The 21,319-nt window shown below is 35.6% G+C and overlaps 1 protein-coding gene across 2 annotated transcripts in view; it reads left to right on the plus strand.

Moving 5' to 3' along the window:
- The first annotated feature begins 279 nt into the window (after window positions 1-279).
- KCTD3 (potassium channel tetramerization domain containing 3) overlaps window positions 280-21,319 on the plus strand; it is a 42,882-nt gene continuing 21,842 nt past the window's right edge. For both annotated transcript variants that reach the window (XM_045536028.1, XM_045536029.1), the window contains exons 1-10: window positions 280-763; window positions 5,529-5,582; window positions 5,823-5,868; window positions 7,730-7,803; window positions 10,058-10,116; window positions 10,383-10,463; window positions 11,394-11,534; window positions 11,999-12,089; window positions 16,284-16,474; window positions 20,403-20,518. In XM_045536028.1, the coding sequence (XP_045391984.1) occupies window positions 681-763; window positions 5,529-5,582; window positions 5,823-5,868; window positions 7,730-7,803; window positions 10,058-10,116; window positions 10,383-10,463; window positions 11,394-11,534; window positions 11,999-12,089; window positions 16,284-16,474; window positions 20,403-20,518 (936 nt within the window). In that variant the 5' untranslated portion in view covers window positions 280-680. The remainder of the gene's footprint in view (window positions 764-5,528; window positions 5,583-5,822; window positions 5,869-7,729; window positions 7,804-10,057; window positions 10,117-10,382; window positions 10,464-11,393; window positions 11,535-11,998; window positions 12,090-16,283; window positions 16,475-20,402; window positions 20,519-21,319) is intronic.

A 21,319-nucleotide genomic window follows, 5' to 3' on the forward strand; every position in this document is an offset into this window, starting at 1 on the left:
GTTTTGCCTTTCCCAGTCCATGCGGAGAAGGTGGACCATAAAGATGCTCAGGATAGTTGGCCCAGATGTGCCCTTCGTCTGCAAGCCCGCCTCCTGGTGCTACAAACCCCAAGTGTATAAAGGCAAAGGGGCTGGGATGGCGCGGGGCGTTGGGAGGAACGGAATCCTGCCGGGGCAGACGCCTGGCCGGGAGCGCGTCCCGCAACCCCCCCTCCGCGCCAGCCCCGCCAGGCCGGGAAGCTCCGCCCCCGCCGCTCCTCCCTCCGCCTCCTTCTCTCGGGCGGGGGCGGGCGAAGCGCGAACGCTGCGGTATTTTGTCCCGAACGGTGATCCCTCCTCCCGCGCAGGCTGCAGCTGCGGCGGCCGCCGTGGCGGTGGCGGCGGGGACGGTGGAAGGCGGTAGCTGAGGAGAGCCCCGCGCTGCCCGGCGGCGTGGAGGCCACGGGAGGCGGAAGCCGGCCGCCCTCGCGCGTGGCGGGAGCGGAGCGGGAGAGGCGGCCGCGAGCGAGCCCTGCCCGGGCCCTGGGAAGGTGGGGGAGGCGCCGCGCAGCTCCCGCCCTCCGGCCTCCGCCGCCGCCCGGCCCGCCCCGCCGTTGCCCCGGGCTCTGGCTCCGGGTCCTGCGGGCCCGGCGGCCCCGGCCGGAGAAGGAGGGCGGCGGGCGCGGCCGGAGCCGCCGGAGATGGCGGGAGGGCACTGCGGCAGCTTCGCCGCGGCGGCGGCTGGCAGCGGCGAGATCGTCCAGCTGAACGTGGGGGGCACCAGGTGAGCCGGCGGGGAGAAGGCTCGGGGCTGGGGTGCCACGGGCGGCCTCCAGCTGGGCGGCAGGGACCCGGCGGCGCGGGAACCGGGGCGGGCGTGGGAGCCCAGCCGGGTGGGGACAGCGAAGGGCCCTCGCGGCGGGAAGAACGCAGGGCGGGTCTCGAGCCGGTGCAGGGTCTGCCCCGGGAGGAGGCAGAGGGGCCTCCTGGAGTTGGCGAGAGCCAGGCCCCTGTGGCCGCCTTGCAGCCTTCCTAGAACGCCGGCCTCTGTCCCTCCCGTTTCTAAGGTAGCAGGCTAAGAGGAACGTTTAGAGCCTGACCTGATCTGAGAGTGTATTTGAGGAATTTATTTTCTAGAAGCCGGGCCTTGTGGTTTGGCTGTTGCGGAGGAACCTGCCTCCCTTTCTCTTGGGTCAACAGGGTGTCGGTTGGCTTCGGCAGGAAAGTACAGCATTCTGCTCCATGCCTAATTCGGGGATTTGTCATTGGAAGAATTTCGGGGATGGGAGTGCAGCAGATTTGCAGTACATTGTTATGTATTTTAAGAATTTCTAGGTGCCTGGGTTTGACAGATCTGTTCAGCTTTTAGGGCAGTGTGTCCAGAAACTGCAGTTGGAACAGTTGGTTCTAAGAAGCTTTGGATATTGGCACAGCATGGCGCACTCGGAGTAAACAGACTGAAAGCGCTTCTCTGTCTATCTTCTCTCTGGCCTTCTGTGCCTATTATTAAGCTTTTTGGGGGGAAAATAGTAGTTTTTGTGGATTTCCTGTAACTTATGAGTCACTCCATTCAGAAAAGGGAGTTTGCCACCTCTGTTCGAAACAAGGGGTAGTTGAGTTTTAGGCTTGGTTAGGAGTTAAACGATGAAGTGCTCTGGAACATAGTGTTTTTGCTGTGCTTGAGAACGTGAACGATTTTCAACCAGTATTCTAACCAATATTTTTAAAAATGAAAAATGGCAACTCTGAACCATAGTGATAAAAAATGTATATCTTGATGCTTTAATCCTAAACATTTAATAGCTTTCTAAGTGTACTAGAGAATGCAACACAAGAACTAGTAACACTTTGTTCTTTCTCAGCTCTTCCTTTTTCCTCTTACCCCAAAGCAAAACTTTTGAGAATTGCAGTATTTTTTCAATTATAATAGATACCAATCTTATGTAGAAGATTTGTGTCTTCTAATGTAAGAAATGGAGTTTTCCCTAAAATCATGTGAAAATATTGCAGGTGTGGTTAATTTATGGGTGCAAAACTGGAATACCCTGTAATAGTAGGCCTTCAATGTGTGTTAATACTGACGAGTAGCAGTATTATCATTTAAAATCCCTACAGTGGTTTCCAATTGCTATTGATTGTTGATATATTTCTTTTCACACATTCAGAAGGACATATAGTATTATAATAAAAATTAAACAGTATTGTTATTTACCATGTATTGAAAATGGATTGCTTTATGCTGAGTGAAGTCTTGTTAATGACTGCAGAATTCAGTTTAAAATTTTAAATTGTGTAAGGCAGTTATAGCACTGTAACCTTTTACCTTGTGTTTGTGTTATTTCTGGAACTCGATTTTATCAGGCTCTAAATTTTTCTAAGTGATTTAGCAAAGAATACAAAATAAGATAATATATCACTGGTTTTAACAATTTAGAAGACAGGTGAAAGTTGTTAGGAATGAAACAGTTAAAAAAATCAAACTTTAAAAATGTTAGGATAAAATATTTTATAAAATAAGTAGTAATGATACGGCCTGTGGAAAACAGCATCTGACTGTAGGTGTTCTAAGAATATTTTCTAGATTTGCTTTGAATCGTACACTTGTGCAGCATTTCCTCTACATCTTATACAAAACAGAGAGTAATACAGTCACTTAAGTCATTATAAGAGAAAAACCATCCTCATGTGATTGTTATCGAAGTTAAGGAATTGCCACCTGTGGCATAGAATTGACGCTCTGAAGTGATAGAGCCAAACTCAAAAGGAAAATCATGGTAAGAGAAAAAGAATCCTCATGTGATTGTTATCGAAGTTGAGGAATTGCCACCTGTGGCATAGAATTGACGCTCTGAAGTAATAGAGCCAAACTCAAAAGGAAAGTTTATTGGGAGCAGAGAAATGTATGCTATAAATAAGGTCTTCCCCCCCCCCAAGAGAAGAGAGAAATGAAAATAGATGTACTCAAAGGAATAATAGAAATGACTAATTTTTATGATTCATTTAATACTTGTGGGCGATCTAGGAAGTAGAGAAGATGAGGTTTCATTTAGAATTGTTAATATTGGTTATTTATTAAAAAAAAGTAACGAAGTGAAAGAAACCAAATATGACTCAATTTGTGATTAATTCTGTTATGGATAAGTATGATTTTAGGTCTTATTAGATAGGGCCAGGACCAGGCAGTGGGGACTCATGGACACAAAGAGCTTTGGAGTCAGGCAGATGTTTTCAGTTCTCAGCCTTCACCTCTAACTAGCTCAGCAACCTTGAACAAATTATTTTCTGGTGGTTAGTTGAGTAAAGTGATAGTAATAGCACCAACCTTACAGGATTGATACAGGAATTTGAAGTAATAAATGTGAAATGCAAGGGCTAGTGACATCAGTAGTTACATTGCGGAATAAATGATTTTGATTAGATTGCTTCCAAGTTAATTTAGTAGGATGCGAGTAGCATAGATTGTAACTGGATATGCTAATTTCTTTAGTAATTCTTTTGCTGAGATCAGATTGCACGTGACCCTATTCTTGGCACACTATGGGTATGAAAGTAAAAAGACAGAAAAGGGTTTCATATATATTTCAAATAATTATGCTCATCATATGTAATTTTAAATGTCTTAGTTTTTATATTTAAAACCAGTTTTAGGGCTTGGTGTTTAAAAAAAAAAATTGGTGGGGATGAGGGCCCAATATCTTTGCCTAGAAATTCCATATTGCCAAACCCACCCCAAAATACTGATTGAAACTGATAGTATGACTTTAAGTAGACCTGCTTAATTTTCTAAGTAGCACATAATTTGAATTATTTTGAAAACAATTTGCTGAATAAGCAGTGACCATGAAAGGTCACAAATTGTAAGCTATCCCGGTTTGGAATTAATTTGATGGCCTCCAAAACAAAGTAAATCTTTGTTGCAGTGGATCCTTCAATCCTTTAGTTTACCATTGACTGGATTTGCTTTGATTCATTTGACCAAGTCAGTTTCCTGTGACTGATGGTAATCTACATACCTCTCATTTTTTCTTAAGGAGTCTGCTAAGGAATACATTTAAGAATATGTACAGTGTTTTTTAGAATAAACTGTTGGGCTCCTTTCTTAATCATATTAATGGGCATAGGAATTGCTTAAAAACAGACTGTCCATAATGTATGAAATTAGTTAGCAGTTCACGTCTATGTACTCTCTAAAGTACCCCTGACATTAGTGTACATATAAGTATGTCTCTAGTAAATTATTTTACTGTCTTTCCTTTAGTAGTCAATGAGAATACTTTCCTTATAGATTGTAAGGTTGTAGGTAGGTAGGAGGAAGCAGAGATAATCTTTTCTAATTGGAAAGCACATTTTGATGATAGAAAATTGCTGTTAGAGACGGAAAATAAAGCTGTAACAAGCACTTGATGGCACAGTGCATACACTTTCTGCTGCCACACTGAGACTGGTACTTCTAAATGGGTTGTAAAGAGGGCAGTTTAGTGACATCTGTTTGTGGACACTAACTTGCTCTGGAAATGCTCTGTTGTAACTATGAAAGGCCCACAGTTTGTGCAAAAGAACCACTGTCTTATACAAAACATTTAACTGATAGTATAGAATGTGCTTCTGGTTATCACAGCTCAATTTCAGCATTTACTGAGTACATGCTAAGTGCCGAGCACAATGCTTGTGGTTACATGTGTTCCTCCCCCTTTTAAGAAAATATATGTATATATATTTACTATTGTATGTAAAACACATTCCTGAACGTGAGTTTGAAAGGTGGATGTACAGGCATTTAAGGGATAATCCATTGATCAAGAAATATAAAATATTATGAGTCATTGTTGCCTCAGGTGCTTGGGTAGACTTGGAAAGTTGAGAGATGAGTGGGACCTCAACACTACTGTGTATAAGCCTTGATGATCACAATTCTCAACCTGGCCTGCCATCCACTATTGTTTGATATCCCATTTGGAAATGGTATGCATTTTGAGGTTTGATATGCTGAGAAAGTAAGCAATTTCCGCTTTTCTGATAATTCCAGGCTGCTGATTGAGGTGGTGGCAGACAATAAATAGAGAGGTGATGCAGTATTTACCTGCACAGACTGGGGAACACCCCTAAGCCATTTTGACTGAAGCCGATAGAGAGCATGAATTGTTTGGGGCGATATTAAGAAGTACTGTCTTACTAGAAGGGAAAAACAAAGTTTATGTTGGAGAAATGAAATGGGACCTGAAGATAATTTTGAATGTTATGCTGAGAAGTTGAGACTTGGTGTGATGGGCTAATTGTTGATTCTTTGGCAGATTAGCTTATTGGAAAGTAGTGTTTTAAAAAGCATTATATGTAGAGAATTAATTGTTTGATTTTATTGAGAGCACCTCGAATAATCTTAACTCTTGAATTGAAAGTAGCAAAAATTACAAAGATTAAAGGTAATGAATATATCGACATAGCTATAACTATAAAACAGCTTGTAAATCATTAGTCAGCATATAAAAACAAGTTAATATTGAAATTTTGAATCATGTTCTCATTTCTAATATCATAATTTTCAATTGCAGATTTAGTACCTCAAGACAAACTCTTATGTGGATTCCAGATTCTTTTTTTTCCAGGTATTTCATATAATTTTTAGTATATTTTAATACATTTGCTTATTAACCAAAGTATAATAATTTTCCATATAAGTTAAATTAATATTTTTATCTTTGAATAAAAAATGTTAACTCTTAGAATTTTTCTTTTGTTTTAGATGACTCACTTGTAGTGGTCTTTGACATTTTTAAAGAATTAGGACATTTATTTATTATTCACATTTTAAAAACTAACTCTAGATTATTGTTAATAACTTCTAGTTTGCTGAGTGGAAGAATTTCAACACTTCGAGATGAAACTGGTGCTGTGAGTATAATAATGCTGATGATATATGTTTCTAAATTAGATAAATTAATATTTATAATGGTTGGTCCTAAAATATAGTTACTCTAAGAAGATAGAAAAGTTAATATTTTAACCACTAAATGAAAGTGGCATAGCTTTACTTCTTGTCATATATAGTGTTTTTATAATTATAGAAAAGAGCCCTAAACGGGGACTACAATATAGCAATTTAAATATTCATGATTAGAGAGATTGCAGGATATGAACTTACATTGGCAATAGGGAAATCAATAATTATGTTAATAATTAAAACTTTAAATAGATGTAAGCATTAAAATATTTTGATATTAGAATGGTAAGAGGTTGCAAATTAGTAAAGTCCTACAATTGTTGATTTGGAGAATAACCTTATGGACTTGTATAGCAGTGGTGCAGTGAGAGATGTAAAGTACTATGAAGTTTCAGTGTAAAAATTGCTTTATGCACTTAGAGGCAACAAAGTGATCCATGGTGTTTATTTGCTGTGGTGAAATTTGCAGGTGAAATGAGACAGCAAAGGCAGATATGTCCATATGAGATCTTATCAGTAGTAAGATCTCCATAAATTTGTGGTGTTTCTTCAATTTTTGAGTGGCTCTAATAAACACAAGAGAAGAATTTATGAAGCTTAGAAGAACTTCATGGATTGTTTTTACATAGTTGATAATAACATAAAGAGTTTCATTATTGGCTTCCATTTCCTTTTCTAATTGACTTACATAAGCTTTAAAAAGCATTCAATTTTGTGATTAGAACTTTTGTAATTGATTCAAAATATAATGTTAGTATACATTCCCATAAAAAGTTATCAGTTATGTATTTCACATTTTTAAGCATTTTGTTTTCCCCTTGTGTATTCTGTGGTGCTGTATTTGTTATTTATTTATTTATTTTTTATTTATTTGTTTATTTGAGACAGGGTCTTGCTCTGTCGGTCAGGCTAGAGTACAGAGGGGTGATCATAGCTCACTGCAGCCTTGAACTCTTAGGCTCTAAAGCAATCGTCCTGCCTCAGCCTCCTGAGTAGCTGGGACTGTAGGAGCACGCCACCACACCTGGCTCATTTTAAAAATTTTTTTGTTGAGACAGAGTCTTGCTATATTGCCCAGGCTGATCTCTAACTCCTGGCCTCGAATGATCATCCCTCTTTGGTCTCCCAGAGCTCTGGGATTATAGGCGTGAACCACCTCACCTAACCTGTATTTGTTATTTCAAAAAACCTTGTTGTTGTTGTTGTTACCCCTACCCTGCCCTCAAGGAAATTGAAATTAGTAAAAATGTAAATGTAAAAGTCTTATGAGAATAATATTCTTTTCCAATTTTGACAGCAGTGTGCAGTATTTACTTTTTTTGATTAACCCTTTGTACATTATAAAAGTACATTGTTGTTTTAATGATTCACATATGAATCACAAATACTATAAGTCACAATCACTATCACCAGTAATTAATGATGTGACAATATAAGAAAGTACTTTTTATTCATAATATTTTCAAAATATTTATTGAATTTTAGAATATGTCAGATAAAAATGTTCTCAGGTGTCACTTTCACCAAAGATAGCAATAAATAGAAATGAGAAAACTGACTTATTATATAACATTTCCACTGTATATTAAAATACCAATTTAACAATAACTTTGTGGGAGGAAAAACACTATCACACTAAATGCGCAGTTATAACTGCATTCTGATTTTAGAAACATTAAGGTTTAACAGTGGAATCAAGGAAAGATGGTGTTTAATTTAAATAATTCAGTCTTCGTTCCTTGTTAGTGTTACAGATACTAAAGTTAGAAGTTTAATTTGTAATTAGAAAATAAAACAGTTCTTCATTTGCAGATATTTATTGATAGAGATCCGGCAGCATTTGCACCCATTTTAAATTTTCTTCGGACAAAAGAACTAGACTTAAGGTAAGAAATGCATTCTTTTCAAAGTAAGTTCTTACTGATAGGTATGTGTTTTTATATATTTTATTAAGAAAAAGTTTTTCTTTGCCTACGACTATCTTTCTCAGACTTAAATTCTCACAGATACAATGTAGCCACCATTATCTCTTCCTTCGGAGTACCCCAACAGCTTCTTAAACCATTTTCCCTGCCTTCGTTCCTCCATCCCTCTGGTTCATTTTTCACATTGCAACCAAAAATTATCTTCTAAAAATGTAAATCTGAGCAGGGTACTACTGTGCTTAAAACCTTTATTTAACGTGTTATTGGACTAATAGTTAGGATTTTGGACTTGATCTTGTTTCTCTGTCATCTGGCCCCTGCTTAATTTCTCTTCAACACTTACAACCCTTTTTGGTTTCAGCTTTAGCCTGATGACTTCCAGTGATCTATACTGTCTACCTAGTGCAGGTATTCATAGTTTCCCATACTGTCATTACCACAACATTTGTTACTCTTACTCCTTCCTTTTTTAGCAGTCTGTCTTTCATTAGACTTTAAATTCCCAAAGGGCCAGCACTGTGCTTGACTCATAGTGAGAATTCATTACATGATTTTTTTTGAGGACAAATGAATGATCATCTAAACTATTTCTTTAATTTTGCCATCTTGATTATAGTCTGGATTCCTATCAAGAAGCTCTAATTTGTATTTTATTGGTCTTTTATTTCATGTATTCCCAATAAACTTTCATTAAGGATCTATTAATATTTTTTTAGATGTAGTTTGAAAATCCAGTTGTTTATTTTAGCTGCTGCTTTATACTATATGACTTTTGGCTTGTATTTACTAGAAGGTGAGTTCTCGACAGCAAGATTTTTGTCTGGTTTGTTCCTTGTTGTTGTGTTAAAACACTGCATATAATAACATGATATTTATTGAATAAATAAAAGAGTTTGTTGGGGCTTTTTATGTGTTCTTCGGGTTGGGTTGGTTAGAGGGTGAGAAGTACATTGTTACATTATTAATTATTTCTTGAATAACATTATTTTGACCCATCCCATTTGATTCAAGAAGCCTAAGCTTACTTCTAGCGTCCTTACAACTAATCTACAACCATTTCACCAGTGAAAGGCAGAATTAGTTTAAATACCTATTTACTGACTGCTTTTCTTACAGATTACTGCCTTCTTTCACTTAAGGAGGTTTAGCAAATTTAAGTTCTCACAGTGATACCTTCTAAAAGAAGATGGGAAGAAATTTAAAAAAACAAAACACCAAAAAACTGTGTTCTGATCCTGTTCCTTGCATAAAATTCCTCTGTTGTCCTTATATTTTATTATAATTACCATATTTGTTTGCCTGTCCTCCCCAGGAGACTGGAGCTTCTCAACAACTATTGTGTATTTGTGTCCTGAGCCACCTTATAATTGCTAGTACTGCTCTACTGTTAATAAAAATAATTTTGAAATAAGATAGTTTTAAGCATTCTTATATTAAACAAATCATAACCAGTTTTGCAGATGAAAACAATGTAATGTTGCAATTGCATGTGTTTATTAAGGCCAGGGAATATTTTTAAAGTAAGAAGAAATTACGACTGAAACCTAAAATGAACCATTAGCATTGTAAACTCTGAAGCTTCTCTTCTTTTTATTTTCCAATTACTTAACTATACTACTGTGTAGTAGCATCATCTTCATCTGGATAGCATAGCCCTTCCTAAAACTGTTTTTTCCCTATTTATTCAGCAATATTTATTGTATAACTATTATAGATATTATATATACTATGCTAGGCACTGTGTGAGGTATACAAAAACAGATCAGAAGTAGATCATGTTTCAGGGAGCTCACAGTATGATTGAGGAAGTTAAAATATGTATAGAAATAATTGCGATAAAGTAAAAGCAATTAATACCATAAATGAGTGGTTTCCACTCTGTTGTTTACCTTATCAGATACTTATAGATAATTTATTTGTACTGGCCTTATAGAGCCCTCATCTCTCATTTAATCATTTCATCTATGTTTGAATGGTTTTTAAGTAGGTAACAAAACATTTTTGTTCACATGAAGTTTTTATTTAGACTTTTTTAAATGATTAAGACTTTTAAAATAATATTAGGAGAGAAGTGAAGTTTTAAAGCCTTATGACTTTGTACTAGTACTTTTCCTAGTACTAAGAGTACTTAATACCTGGTCTCTTTCCTTTTGCTTCAGATGATAATATAGGTTTCCATTGTGAGAGAATTTACATCATTTTTTTTTTCTTTTAGGGGAGTGAGTATTAATGTTCTCAGGCATGAAGCAGAATTTTATGGAATCACTCCATTAGGTATGTGGTCTTCTCTTAATATTTATTTTATGATTTGATCCTTTGTATACTAAACTTGCCCAAATGAAATGCGTTTTGTATCACATCCTAGTTTTTGATGGAATAGTTCAGTGCTTAGTTTTTGTGGATTTTCATAGTAAAAAGATGTTGTCAACTCTGACATTTTCCTTTTCTTTCCTTATCCTTTTAACTAGAGAAAATAAAAATGGAGTACTGTTTTTCTGTTTGCATGTACTCTTGACAAGTTTGCTTTGAAATGTTTTTAGTAAGAAGGCTTCTCTTATGTGAAGAATTGGAGCGTTCATCTTGTGGCAGTGTTCTTTTTCATGGTTACTTGCCTCCACCAGGTATTTCTGCTTTATTTAGTCTTTTTAAAAATTGTTTATCATTAAGCACATACAAACTTTTTAAATAGGAAAAACTATTCCTTGGATATTGAGTTTCTTGTCTATTAATCTACTAGAAATGGTAAGAACTTTAATTTTTGCAGAAATTAAGTCATACTATATATTAAAATAGGGGTTTGGCAAACTTTTTCTGTAAAGAGCCAGATAGGTTTTATGAACCAGAAGATCTCTGTGGCAACTACTAAACTCTGCCATATACACTACAAAAACAAATGGGTGTTACTATGTCCACTACAACTTTATTAACATAAATAGCCATTGGGCTGGATTTTTAATAGCCTGTAGTTTGCTGACTCCTTTGTTAGAGCTCTAGTTGTCAAACTCCTTTTTGCAGAACTGGAGGAGCTCTATAGAGGTCAGTCAGTGTCATCTCAGCCACACTTCAGTTAGTTAGAAAAGTCCCACCTTTATCTGTGGTACAGTGTGCTTCTTACCAAAACTTCATTTTTAAAAAGGATCCCCTGTCAAATAAAAGATGTTTGAAAGTATGGGGTAATTCAGTTGTACAGCTGTTAAATTAGTACATAGTACTTAATACATAGTAACTAATATAAATGTAAAGACTGGCTGACAGATTGAGTGAGTTAATGATCTATTGATTCAGTGACTTAGAGCTAGGTCAAAATGGAGCATAATATGATAAGTCTTAATCTTATTTATTATAAATAATATGACAAATACCAGAAATCTGTTGAATTTTTTTGTATTTTTATTTTTTATTGTAATTAAATTATTTGCAATAAATTGCTATATTGGAAGGTGTACTTGAGCTATAATGAAATTCACAGTTTATGTTTCTTGGTTACAATGTGATATTTTTAGTTTTTGGAAGGTGAACTTAGAAACAAATTTGTCATCTCCTCTTTGTAGGTATTCCTAGTCGTAAAATAAACAACACAGCTAGATCTTCTGCTGATTCTAGGAATGGACTGAATTCTACAGAAGGTGAAGCCCGGGGAAATGGTACACAGCCTGTTCTCTCTGGAACTGGGGAAGAGACTGTTAGGCTAGGTAAGCAAGATTACATACAAAGAAACAGAAAATTATGTATGCTTGTAGTTCTAGATGATACTAAGTAATTACTTTTAAAGATGCAATTTTTGCCTTATCCCTTTTTTATCCAGATTTATCTTGGAAAGTCACATTTAACATGTAATTTTTATTTAAAATGTTATATGATCTTCTGTTTGTTCAGAATCTTTAGTACAGGGATTGACAAACTTTATCTGTTAAGGGCCAGATAGTACATATCTTAGGCTTTGTGGTCCATGTGATCTCTGTTGGAGCAACTCAGCTTTGCCATTTTAGCATTAGGACATATTTAATGGACAATGGGTAAACAAATGAGCCTGGCTGTGTTCCAGCAAAACTATTAGCCAAAACAGGCAAAAGGCTGGAATTGACCTGTAGACCATAATTTGCCAACCCCTGTTTTAGAATGTAAAATATTTCTTTTCTTTTTTTAAAATCAACAGGATTTCCTGTGGATCCACGAAAGGTGCTAATAGTAGCTGGCCATCACAACTGGATTGTAGCTGCATATGCCCATTTTGCTGTATGTTACAGGTACTGTATAATATTAAATAGTAGTGGTTTGCTTTTTATTTTAGGGGGTAGTTTTTTAATAATTGTGATTTTGTATTTTTAGATTGAAAAGCTGTTCTTTTAGTCATCAGTTTTTTCCCTGCATATTTTACCCACTTCGGTAATACCTGATTAAAACTTAGTTTGCTTTTCATTTTCACAGCTAATTTGGTAAATATTACTGGTAGCCTTAGTATGTCTTAAATATTTCCCAGACAGTATGAACGGTGTTGTAGTTGAAATGTTACTCTTTCTTGTGTATATCTATCTTCTGAGTCTGTAGTATTAAATGAGTTTAGACAGGATTATTGAAGTGAGTCCCATGATTTTCTGTTGTTGTATTCTACAGCAGGGGAAGGTAAGACCTATGTTGATCATAGAGCTATCACGTTGTTGGGAGTGAGGTGCCAAAGCAGGACAGTTGGGGACACAAGTAGCATAGTTTAATATCTGTAATGTATGAGACTTCCACAGAAGTAGTTTGGTTTTACTAATAATTCTTGCATTCTCAGAGACTGAAAAGGAATGAAGGGTAGTGTAAACTGGTGATTTTTTTTAAATTGGGGAAAGGGTAGGACTCTTGGTTCAAAATCACTATATGCAATGAGAAATGTTGACAGAGAATGGCTTAGAAGCAAGAAAATGGTTGGAATATATTAGCTTAGATTATGATTCCATGTAATTGCTGAAAAATAAAAGATATATACATTTTTTGTCACTATTTGAGTTTGGTTAAGACAAAATAGCCACAGTTTAAAAATATTTAAAATATCTTCTAAAATTTACATGCACCTTTTAAAGAATTTCATATGTATTGAAAAAAATCTTTTAAGCAGAAGTCAGAAGTCAAAAGATATTTATTAAATAGTCTACTTTTCATAACCATTAAAACAGTAAATTTTTTTTTCCCTTTTTTTGTTTTTATTTCAGCTTATTATGGGGGTACAAAAGTTCAGGTTATACATATTGCCCATGCCCCTTTCATCCCCCCAAGTCTGAGCTTCAAGCGTGTTCATTCCCCAGACAGTGCACATTGCACTCATCATGTAGGTATACACCCATCCCCTCCCCCCACCCCCCACTTCTGTCCAATACCCAAAAAAATCTTTATGAAAGATTTGCCATATCTGGTAAGAGCCTTTTATGTCAGTATTCTCAGGTTTATATTTTCATCATAGTAATGATTAGGTGTAGACTTTCCATTTTGAGTGTTGCATGGATTTTTAATTTTAATTATTAAGTAACATGGAAATGATTTTTTGGTTGATTTCTTTGGGGATGACTTAAATGAAATAAGACTAATTTGGTAAAGGAATTTTTTTAGGAGTATTGTTTTGAACTTACAGTCTTATGGATCTAAGTTGAGAAGAGTTTTAGACTTCTTTGTTTAAATATTATGTACATATTTTTATTGGTAAGGTGTTCCAGAGGAGTTGTGAAGTGATTATAAGTGATTGAGGTATAACAGTATAACTTGCCTTTTGTGACTGTACAGCAGTGCTAAAGGTTGCTGCTTGCCAGAGACAGAGACACCCCAGTATTAACACAAAATTTTACTCTGTGACAAATGCAAAAAGCATGATGCAGTTACATTTTCCATTCTTTTTGTTTGCTTTTGACCATGATCTTTCTTTGCTTTCACTGAGTGTCAGTGATGTCAGAGCAGTACACCCATGCATAGTGACGAAGGAAAAGAATCGAGGACATACTGGATTTCCTCAAATATAGTTAAATCATTTAACACACTGGCAATGAAAAAATTTCAAAAGAATGAAAAATATTCAGACTATTTTAAAAGTATAATTTTTTCTACCAGTTGTTTTTCCTCAAGTTTTTAAATCAGTAAGTTTTAAAAACTTTAAAGAAAAAGAGTAGTGCACTGAATACCTATATGTTCTCTTCACCTGGATTCACTAATTTTCTATATTGTCAAGCTTTACTTTTGTGCCCCTTTTTCTTACTGAGTTTATGACAGTGTTACTTATATTTAAGAAAAGTAGTTACGTAAATTACTGCTCTGTTGGAGCTTATATTCCACTTCAGATGTTTAATCCATGTGGAATTTACTTTTTGTATATAGTGTGAGATTTAATAATTTATTTTCCCCTAAGTGGGTAATAATGTTCTGACAATTGATTACATAAATCATCCTTTCTCACTGAATTTGAAATCTCCCTTTGTCTTGTTTTAGGTTTATGTAAATATTAATACTTGGATCTGTTCTTGAAGTCATGTCCTTATGTCATATTTGTTTATTCCCATACAATTTGAGGTATAGTATTTTTATAGGAAGTTTCAAACTCATAGGACATATCCTACTATATTTCTTTGAGGTCTTAATGCAGAAAGTAACTATATTCTTTGCACACCTGTCTTAACGTAGCATGTTGGTTCACTAGGCAGCAGTAAGGAGATGGAGTACTAACATAATCAGAGCGCATTCTTCCTTGTTTTACATATTTTAAATCTTGTATTACTTTTATGGAAAATTATAGAACAAATGTTTTTTCTTTGTGCTTAATTTAAAAACCGAAGTAAATTTATATATTTTAAATTCTGTAATTGTTATGTTCACTCTTAATAGTCTATTCTGGTTCTTTCACCCCTTTTTAGCATCTCTTTATTTTATAATACCCTAATTGCTGTAGAGAAAAACAACTTAGAAGTATGATCTCTGTAAAAGATGAGATTACATATAGTTTTATTATTTTTATATTCCTAAATTAATGATCACAAGATCACATCATTCACCTCAGTAAATCACTTCAACATCTCTTCACTGAATGCTATCGTGAACCTAGCATATGTCTGCATCCACAGAGCAGCATGTTGTCATTATTCTTGAAGTGCTGGCAATCCCTGTTTTGTGCCAAGTCTGACAGTCCCTAAAAGCATCTACATTTCATTTTTCAATGTTGTCAAATTTTAGAGTTTATTGGATAATTATTTCCATTTGTTTCTCTTAACATATGAATCCCATCTGGTGGCTGAAGAGGGTAATTACAGACCTTATAGTGCTTAGAAAAAATTGATATATTTTTCTTTGTATTGCTGTCTTTATTGCTTTGAAGTTTAAGGAAATCATTAATTATTAAAATTATTAAGAAGGCTGAATTGTCTGTTTTTTGAATTATAGTTGTATTACCTTAGCATACATGTTTTAATGTAAATGAAGCTTATGTATTTTCACTTAGGTCCTTAGGTGACCATCATTTATGAATACTGAAGTTTGATTTTTGCAATGAGTGTGTGCAGTAGTTTGTAAAAGAACACTTTTTTCCTTCATATTCTATTTGTTCCCTTTAGGTAGGACAAAGAGAAGCTATACAGTTTTGTTTGCATCATTTAGTTTAAAATGTTTTATAATTCATCTCATTTGTTATCATGATTACACAACTGTTTAGGTTCTAAATGTATGAAGGTTTGCTACATAATCACATAAAAAATGTCTTAAAGACAAATTCAGATAGGCCAGAAAAAATTGTTGACAGGTATTTATCAGAGAAATTAAATATTAAAGAATACATTAGCCTTTACACGTGGATAATCAATAGTCCCATAAAGTTTTGCACTTAGACCTTTAAAAACCAAAGTCCTCAGAGAAGGGTTTTCAAAGCATCACTCTTCATTTGTATCAACGTTCTGAGATACTAGAGTGCATGTGGTACACTCCCTTATCTTAGTTTGCCTTGATAGACATCATTTGAAGTGCAAAAAATAACACATTCAGTGTATGTCATTTCACTTAGTAATAACTGAAAAACTGATTAATAACTGAAAGGAATAACAATACTTCTAAAATTCTGATTTTTGTCCACTATTCCTACCCATAGAAAATGACAGCACTTTTTTGTGGAGAAATGTGAAAGATAAAACCATCTTCCATGTTTTTTTTATGTTTTTAAAGTTTTTTAAAATTTGGAGGATTTTCCTAAATTATTCTTTGGAGAAATATAGAACTCTAGTCTGTTTTCAAGTGGTTATATATCCTATGTATGTAAATACAAGGTACCTCAAGGATAATATTGTGGCTTTGTAGATGATATATGTCAACATTTTATATTTAATAAATAGAAAAGTGGGTGGATACCTGTGGTTACTTTTTCTTGATACATTGATTTGTATTCTGTGCGCTTAATTACTGTTGAGTCTACCATATGCGTCTGTTCTTAACAGAATCAAAGAATCTTCAGGATGGCAACAAGTGTTTACAAGCCCATATTTGGATTGGACTATTGAACGAGTAGCTTTAAATGCAAAAGTGGTTGGAGGTCCACATGGAGACAAAGACAAAATGGTTGCTGTGGCCTCAGAAAGCAGTATCATCTTGTGGAGTATTCAAGACGGAGGCAGTGGAAGTGAAATTGGTAGGATGAATCTTGTTCATGTTGCATTTTGCTGGTATATACAATATTTTGAAGTTTATGAAAGAGATTGACCTTAAATATGAAAACTAACCTGGCCTATTCATTAGTTAGCTGGAGCTGCCATACCTTTTCTCCAGGGTCCAGTAATAATGGACTACTCAGTGTAAGAGGAATGATCTGAAAATGAGGGGGCAAATGGATGTTTTAGAAAAGAGAGAAGTATCTTTTCATCCATTTGCTCCATCTGAAACCTGGCTGGTCTGGAAGAATGTTGCTTTTCCTTAATCCCACTCAGCAGTGGCTGTTTTTCTCTCTACCCTCTTTACTCCACTTTTGCTCCTCATTGTTGCTGCTTCTAGACCAGAAATTCTCAAACTCTTTGGTGTCAGACTCTTAATGCTCTTAAAGAGTTGAATAGGACAGGAAAGAGTGATTGTGTAGGTTATTATCTATCAGTATTTACCATATTAGAAATTCACGTTGAAATTTTATAAATGTTTATTAAAATAACTATAATCATTTCCTGCTAGCATAACATTTTTAATGAAAAATAACTATTTTACAAAAAATTTGTGAGAAGGGTGGCATTGGTTTACAGTTTTGTAAATCTTTAATGTCTTTTTGAATTCTAATATCTATTTCTGCGTTTATGCTGCTGTGGGATACATTTTGATTGAGCTATATGAAGAAAATTTGATCTTACGCAGATATGTAATTGGAGAAAACATGTTTTTATAGTCTTTTCAGGTAGTTGTGAATATTATTCTTTGATCTGTATCAAAATTCTGAAATCACATCTGTGAACTTTTCATACTCTGTTAAAATATGTCGCTCTGTTTTATACTTTGAATAGATCTTTATCCATTCTTTTTAATATCATGCATCGGTCATTTGGAAAGTCTTGGTTTACTGAGTTATGTAGATCTTCCAAATGTTGATACATTTCGTTGTATAATATGAAAAAAATTACATTTATTAGTATTATCACCGATCATGTATCGGAACTCTATGGATTGGGAAGTTGTTGTACTCTCTGTGACAAATAAAGAGTTTCCCAAAGTGCTAATTTTCACTTGAAACTTTGAATTTTTATCATTGGCAACAAATATCACTTAGTTGCTTTCCTTGAAATAACAGCCTTGCTTTGTTTATTTTTGAGGAAAGTGCTGCCACATACCCAAATCTCAAGTCCTCTGCTACCTATTGTCCAATACATTAAAACATTGCCTCCTGTATTTTGTTCCTTTTTTTATTGTTGTTTTAAAGTGGGGAATAATCTGATATCATTTATTCCATCATGGTTGGCAGCAGAAGTCCTCCCTGACAACTTTAGAAAAGAAAATTTAAGATTTTTGAAATTATAATATTCCAGTAATTATACAGAAAGGAAACCAGTTGTGATTTTTTTTTTTCCTTTTTCAAGTTGCTGTTTGTAACATACCAATAAGTGAAGGAGATTTTATTCCTTACTTTGTTTATGTGATAGGTAGCTTATGTGATATGTAGCTGTTTTATGAGATGGTACAATAGTAATTTCTTTACTCCCTGTAGATGAAACTGTTTGTTGTTACTAATGTTTTTCAGAACTTGACAATACTATCAAAGAAAATTGTTAGGGCTAACTGTATCCATGATAGAGCTCTCCCAGAGGCTGAACTCCCTTCATTATAACTTACATAAGACATGGTTACTAGATTGCTGCTATGAGCCATTTTTTTTACTGCGAGAGGGCCCCTTAAGACAGGAACTTGTCATTACTTATATTCTTGCCTTCCCTGTGGATAGTGGTCAGGATTGTTGAGCCTAAGCAGGAGTGGCACTTGAAATTTCGTGAGACCATTCAGAGTGTCTTTCTTGATTTCCCAGAACCTTATCCTTCTCTAGAGTAATCATTGTTAGTTGATTTTCCTGTTTTCATTTCTGCCTTTCATGTAGCCCGTAATACTGAATATAGTTGGCTTCACATGTTCTCTAAGATTGTCATCAAAGTTAAAGTAATATTATGTAAGAATCCCTAAAATTATACACAGTAAAATGGAGACTTTCTGCTTTGAAATGGCAGGTTTATTTCTTAATTCTGGGCAAAGGGCTTAGCTTTTTTTGTATGTTGTGTTTTATTTTGCTCTGGCTTTTTTGTTGACAGGTTGCACCGAGATGGTGTATGTCATGTGTGTGTTTATACAAATATGTATTTGTACATATAATTAAAACATATACATAGAAGACATTTCTAACAATACTTACCAGGTCTTTTGTTTCTGATTCCTTTTGTCCAGTATGTATCATTTCTCGTCCTGCTACATGCCTGTCTTTTTCAAGACTGGTTAAAAATTTTCAAGGTGGTGGTTATTGTCACTAGAGTTGTAAAAAGTACAGTTCTGAACAATAGGAATAACTAGCAGTGCTGTAAGGTCAAAGAAATCAGTAATCTTTTCTGGCTTATGCTTTTAAAGCATGTTATAATTGCATTTAATTGGTTTGTTTTTCCCATGAGTTCATCAAGGTCTTATGCATCTTTATTTTTCTTCGCTAAATGCTGAGAAAATTGTTCATATTGGCACAGGCACTTTTTTGTTTGTTTTTACAGATACTTTAAAAAAATAAACTGATACTTAAAACAGGTAAAGGTCTGTCTAAAACTATTTTATAGGTAAGGCTTATTTTTCAGCATTAGATAAAAAGATATGTCCTATAAGATGTTTTTCAGATAATTAAGGTAATACTATTTAAGTGCCAAAATTGGAGTATGACATTTTTAAGCTGAAAGTGATTATTGATTGAGGCATTTAGCTTAGAACCCATTTTGTAGTTAAGTAAGAACCAAAAAGGTGGCAAAGAAATGTACCCTTAGAGCCAGGATTCCGATCCATATTCTCCTGACTCCTGGTGCAGTACTCTGCTAAAGAGAGACAACTATATAGAGCCATAAATGCTAGACCAAGGTGAGCCTAGCGTTCTCTGTTTAGGCATTCTTGGGTCTTTTGCTATTAATATGGGATATTCGCTCCTTACGTCCTTCGTCACCTACACTTCCTTTTTCATCTTCTCAGATTCCCCATTTCCAATCCCCCAACTTGATGAATTCTTGTTAACCTTTTTAAAAACCCAACTCGGATGTCTTCTTTTCTAAGATACATTCTCAAACCCTTTTATCTACCCCCTTCACTCCTCTGGATATTACTGTACCCTGTACATCCTTCTGTTAGTGTACCATATTATAATTGCCTACAGTTTTTTCTCTACAAAGCTGTAAATTCTTAGTAACATCTTCTCATGCTTTTTAATTTCAAGGCCTAATGTAGTGTCTTTTGGATTGACTAAGTTGAGATCCCAATGCTAGGAAACACAGGGTTTAAAATAAGCTCTAAGTAAAAGGCCTGAATGTATATTTTGAGTAGAGTGTAACTTCTTGCTGCTTCCTCTCCTCCCCCATTTTGCTTATTTCAAGATTTTTAGAAACATTCTAGATAGTTGACGTTGCCAATTCTGTGTCTTCAGATCAGTAGTTCGGAAATATTGGGTCCATGAGCAAGCTGCATCTAATTCTCCTATGGATTTTATAAAAATACAGTGGGTTTTCCGATTTAGTGGGCCTGGCGTGGATCCCAGGATCCTTTTTTGTTTTATTTACATTAAATCTACTAGATTATTTTGATAATCCATTAAGGTTAGGAAAAACATCTTCAGATAACAAGGTGTTATATCAGTGTGAGATTGCTGGGGGCGGACACTTCTTTGCTTTGGGAGTTCTGTCCTCTGCTTAGAGTTTGAGTTTCTTATTTCTGGTACCCAATGAGTCTAGCACATATAATTTGTACTAATGAGAATAGGTTTAAATTAGTCACCTTTAAGATGTTTTTAATCCAGGTTTTGATTGATTCTAAAGATGGTGACCAATTAACCTCTTTATTTTTTGTTGTCATTTAAGGAGTGTTCAGCCTTGGTGTTCCCGTAGATGCTCTCTTCTTCATTGGCAACCAGTTGGTGGCTACGAGTCACACAGGGAAAGTGGGAGTGTGGAATGCTGTCACTCAGCACTGGCAGGTCAGTTTTAACTAAAGCATATTACAGAAGTGGAAATATTTCTGAAACTTATGCTGAATGTGCATCTGTTTTATTCTTGTAGAATTCATATTGTGTATGTTTTAAATTATACAGAATATTAAATATATTTAGTGGTAAATTTGTTTCTAGACAGAAATTTTTTTTTTGTTTTGTTTTTAAGACAATCTCACTTTGTTGTCTGGGCAAGTGCTGTGGTGTCAGCCTAGCTCACAGCAACCTCAAACTCCTGGGCTCAAGCAATCCTACTGCCTCAGCCTCCTTAGCAGCTGGGACTATAGGCGCATGCCACCATGCCCGGCTCATTTTGTCTATTTTAGTAGAGACAGGGTCTCACTCTTGGTCAGGCTGGTGTCAAACTCCTAAGCTCAAGCGATCCTCCTGCCACGGCCTCCCAGAGTGCTAGGATTACAGGTGTGAGCCACCTCACCCGGTCTGTTTCTTGATAGAAATTTGACTATGTTCTTCAGAAGTTTAAGTTACTTTGGAAAATAAGTGAGTTTTTAAACTGTGGTTTGGAATTTCTTCATTTCCTTAAAATGTTCTAAGTTCCATGCTTTGGACAAGGTAGCCCAAGGCAAACTTTATTTCCTCAGGGGAAGCACAGATCTGTGTGAAAATATATAATGTGTTAGAGAAGATAGCAAGCTAAATGTTCTCAAGTACTTGAGAGGAATAAGAAGGAGATAAGACATTAAAAAAGGTTAATACCTGATTCTGAAGGAAAGAGGAAAATTTAAGTACTTTAAGCAGGAAGTGACATGTTTTCGAAAGATAACAGTC

This window comes from Lemur catta, chromosome 23 (assembly GCF_020740605.2).
Source record: "Lemur catta isolate mLemCat1 chromosome 23, mLemCat1.pri, whole genome shotgun sequence".
In the NCBI taxonomy this organism is placed as follows: domain Eukaryota; kingdom Metazoa; phylum Chordata; class Mammalia; order Primates; family Lemuridae; genus Lemur; species Lemur catta.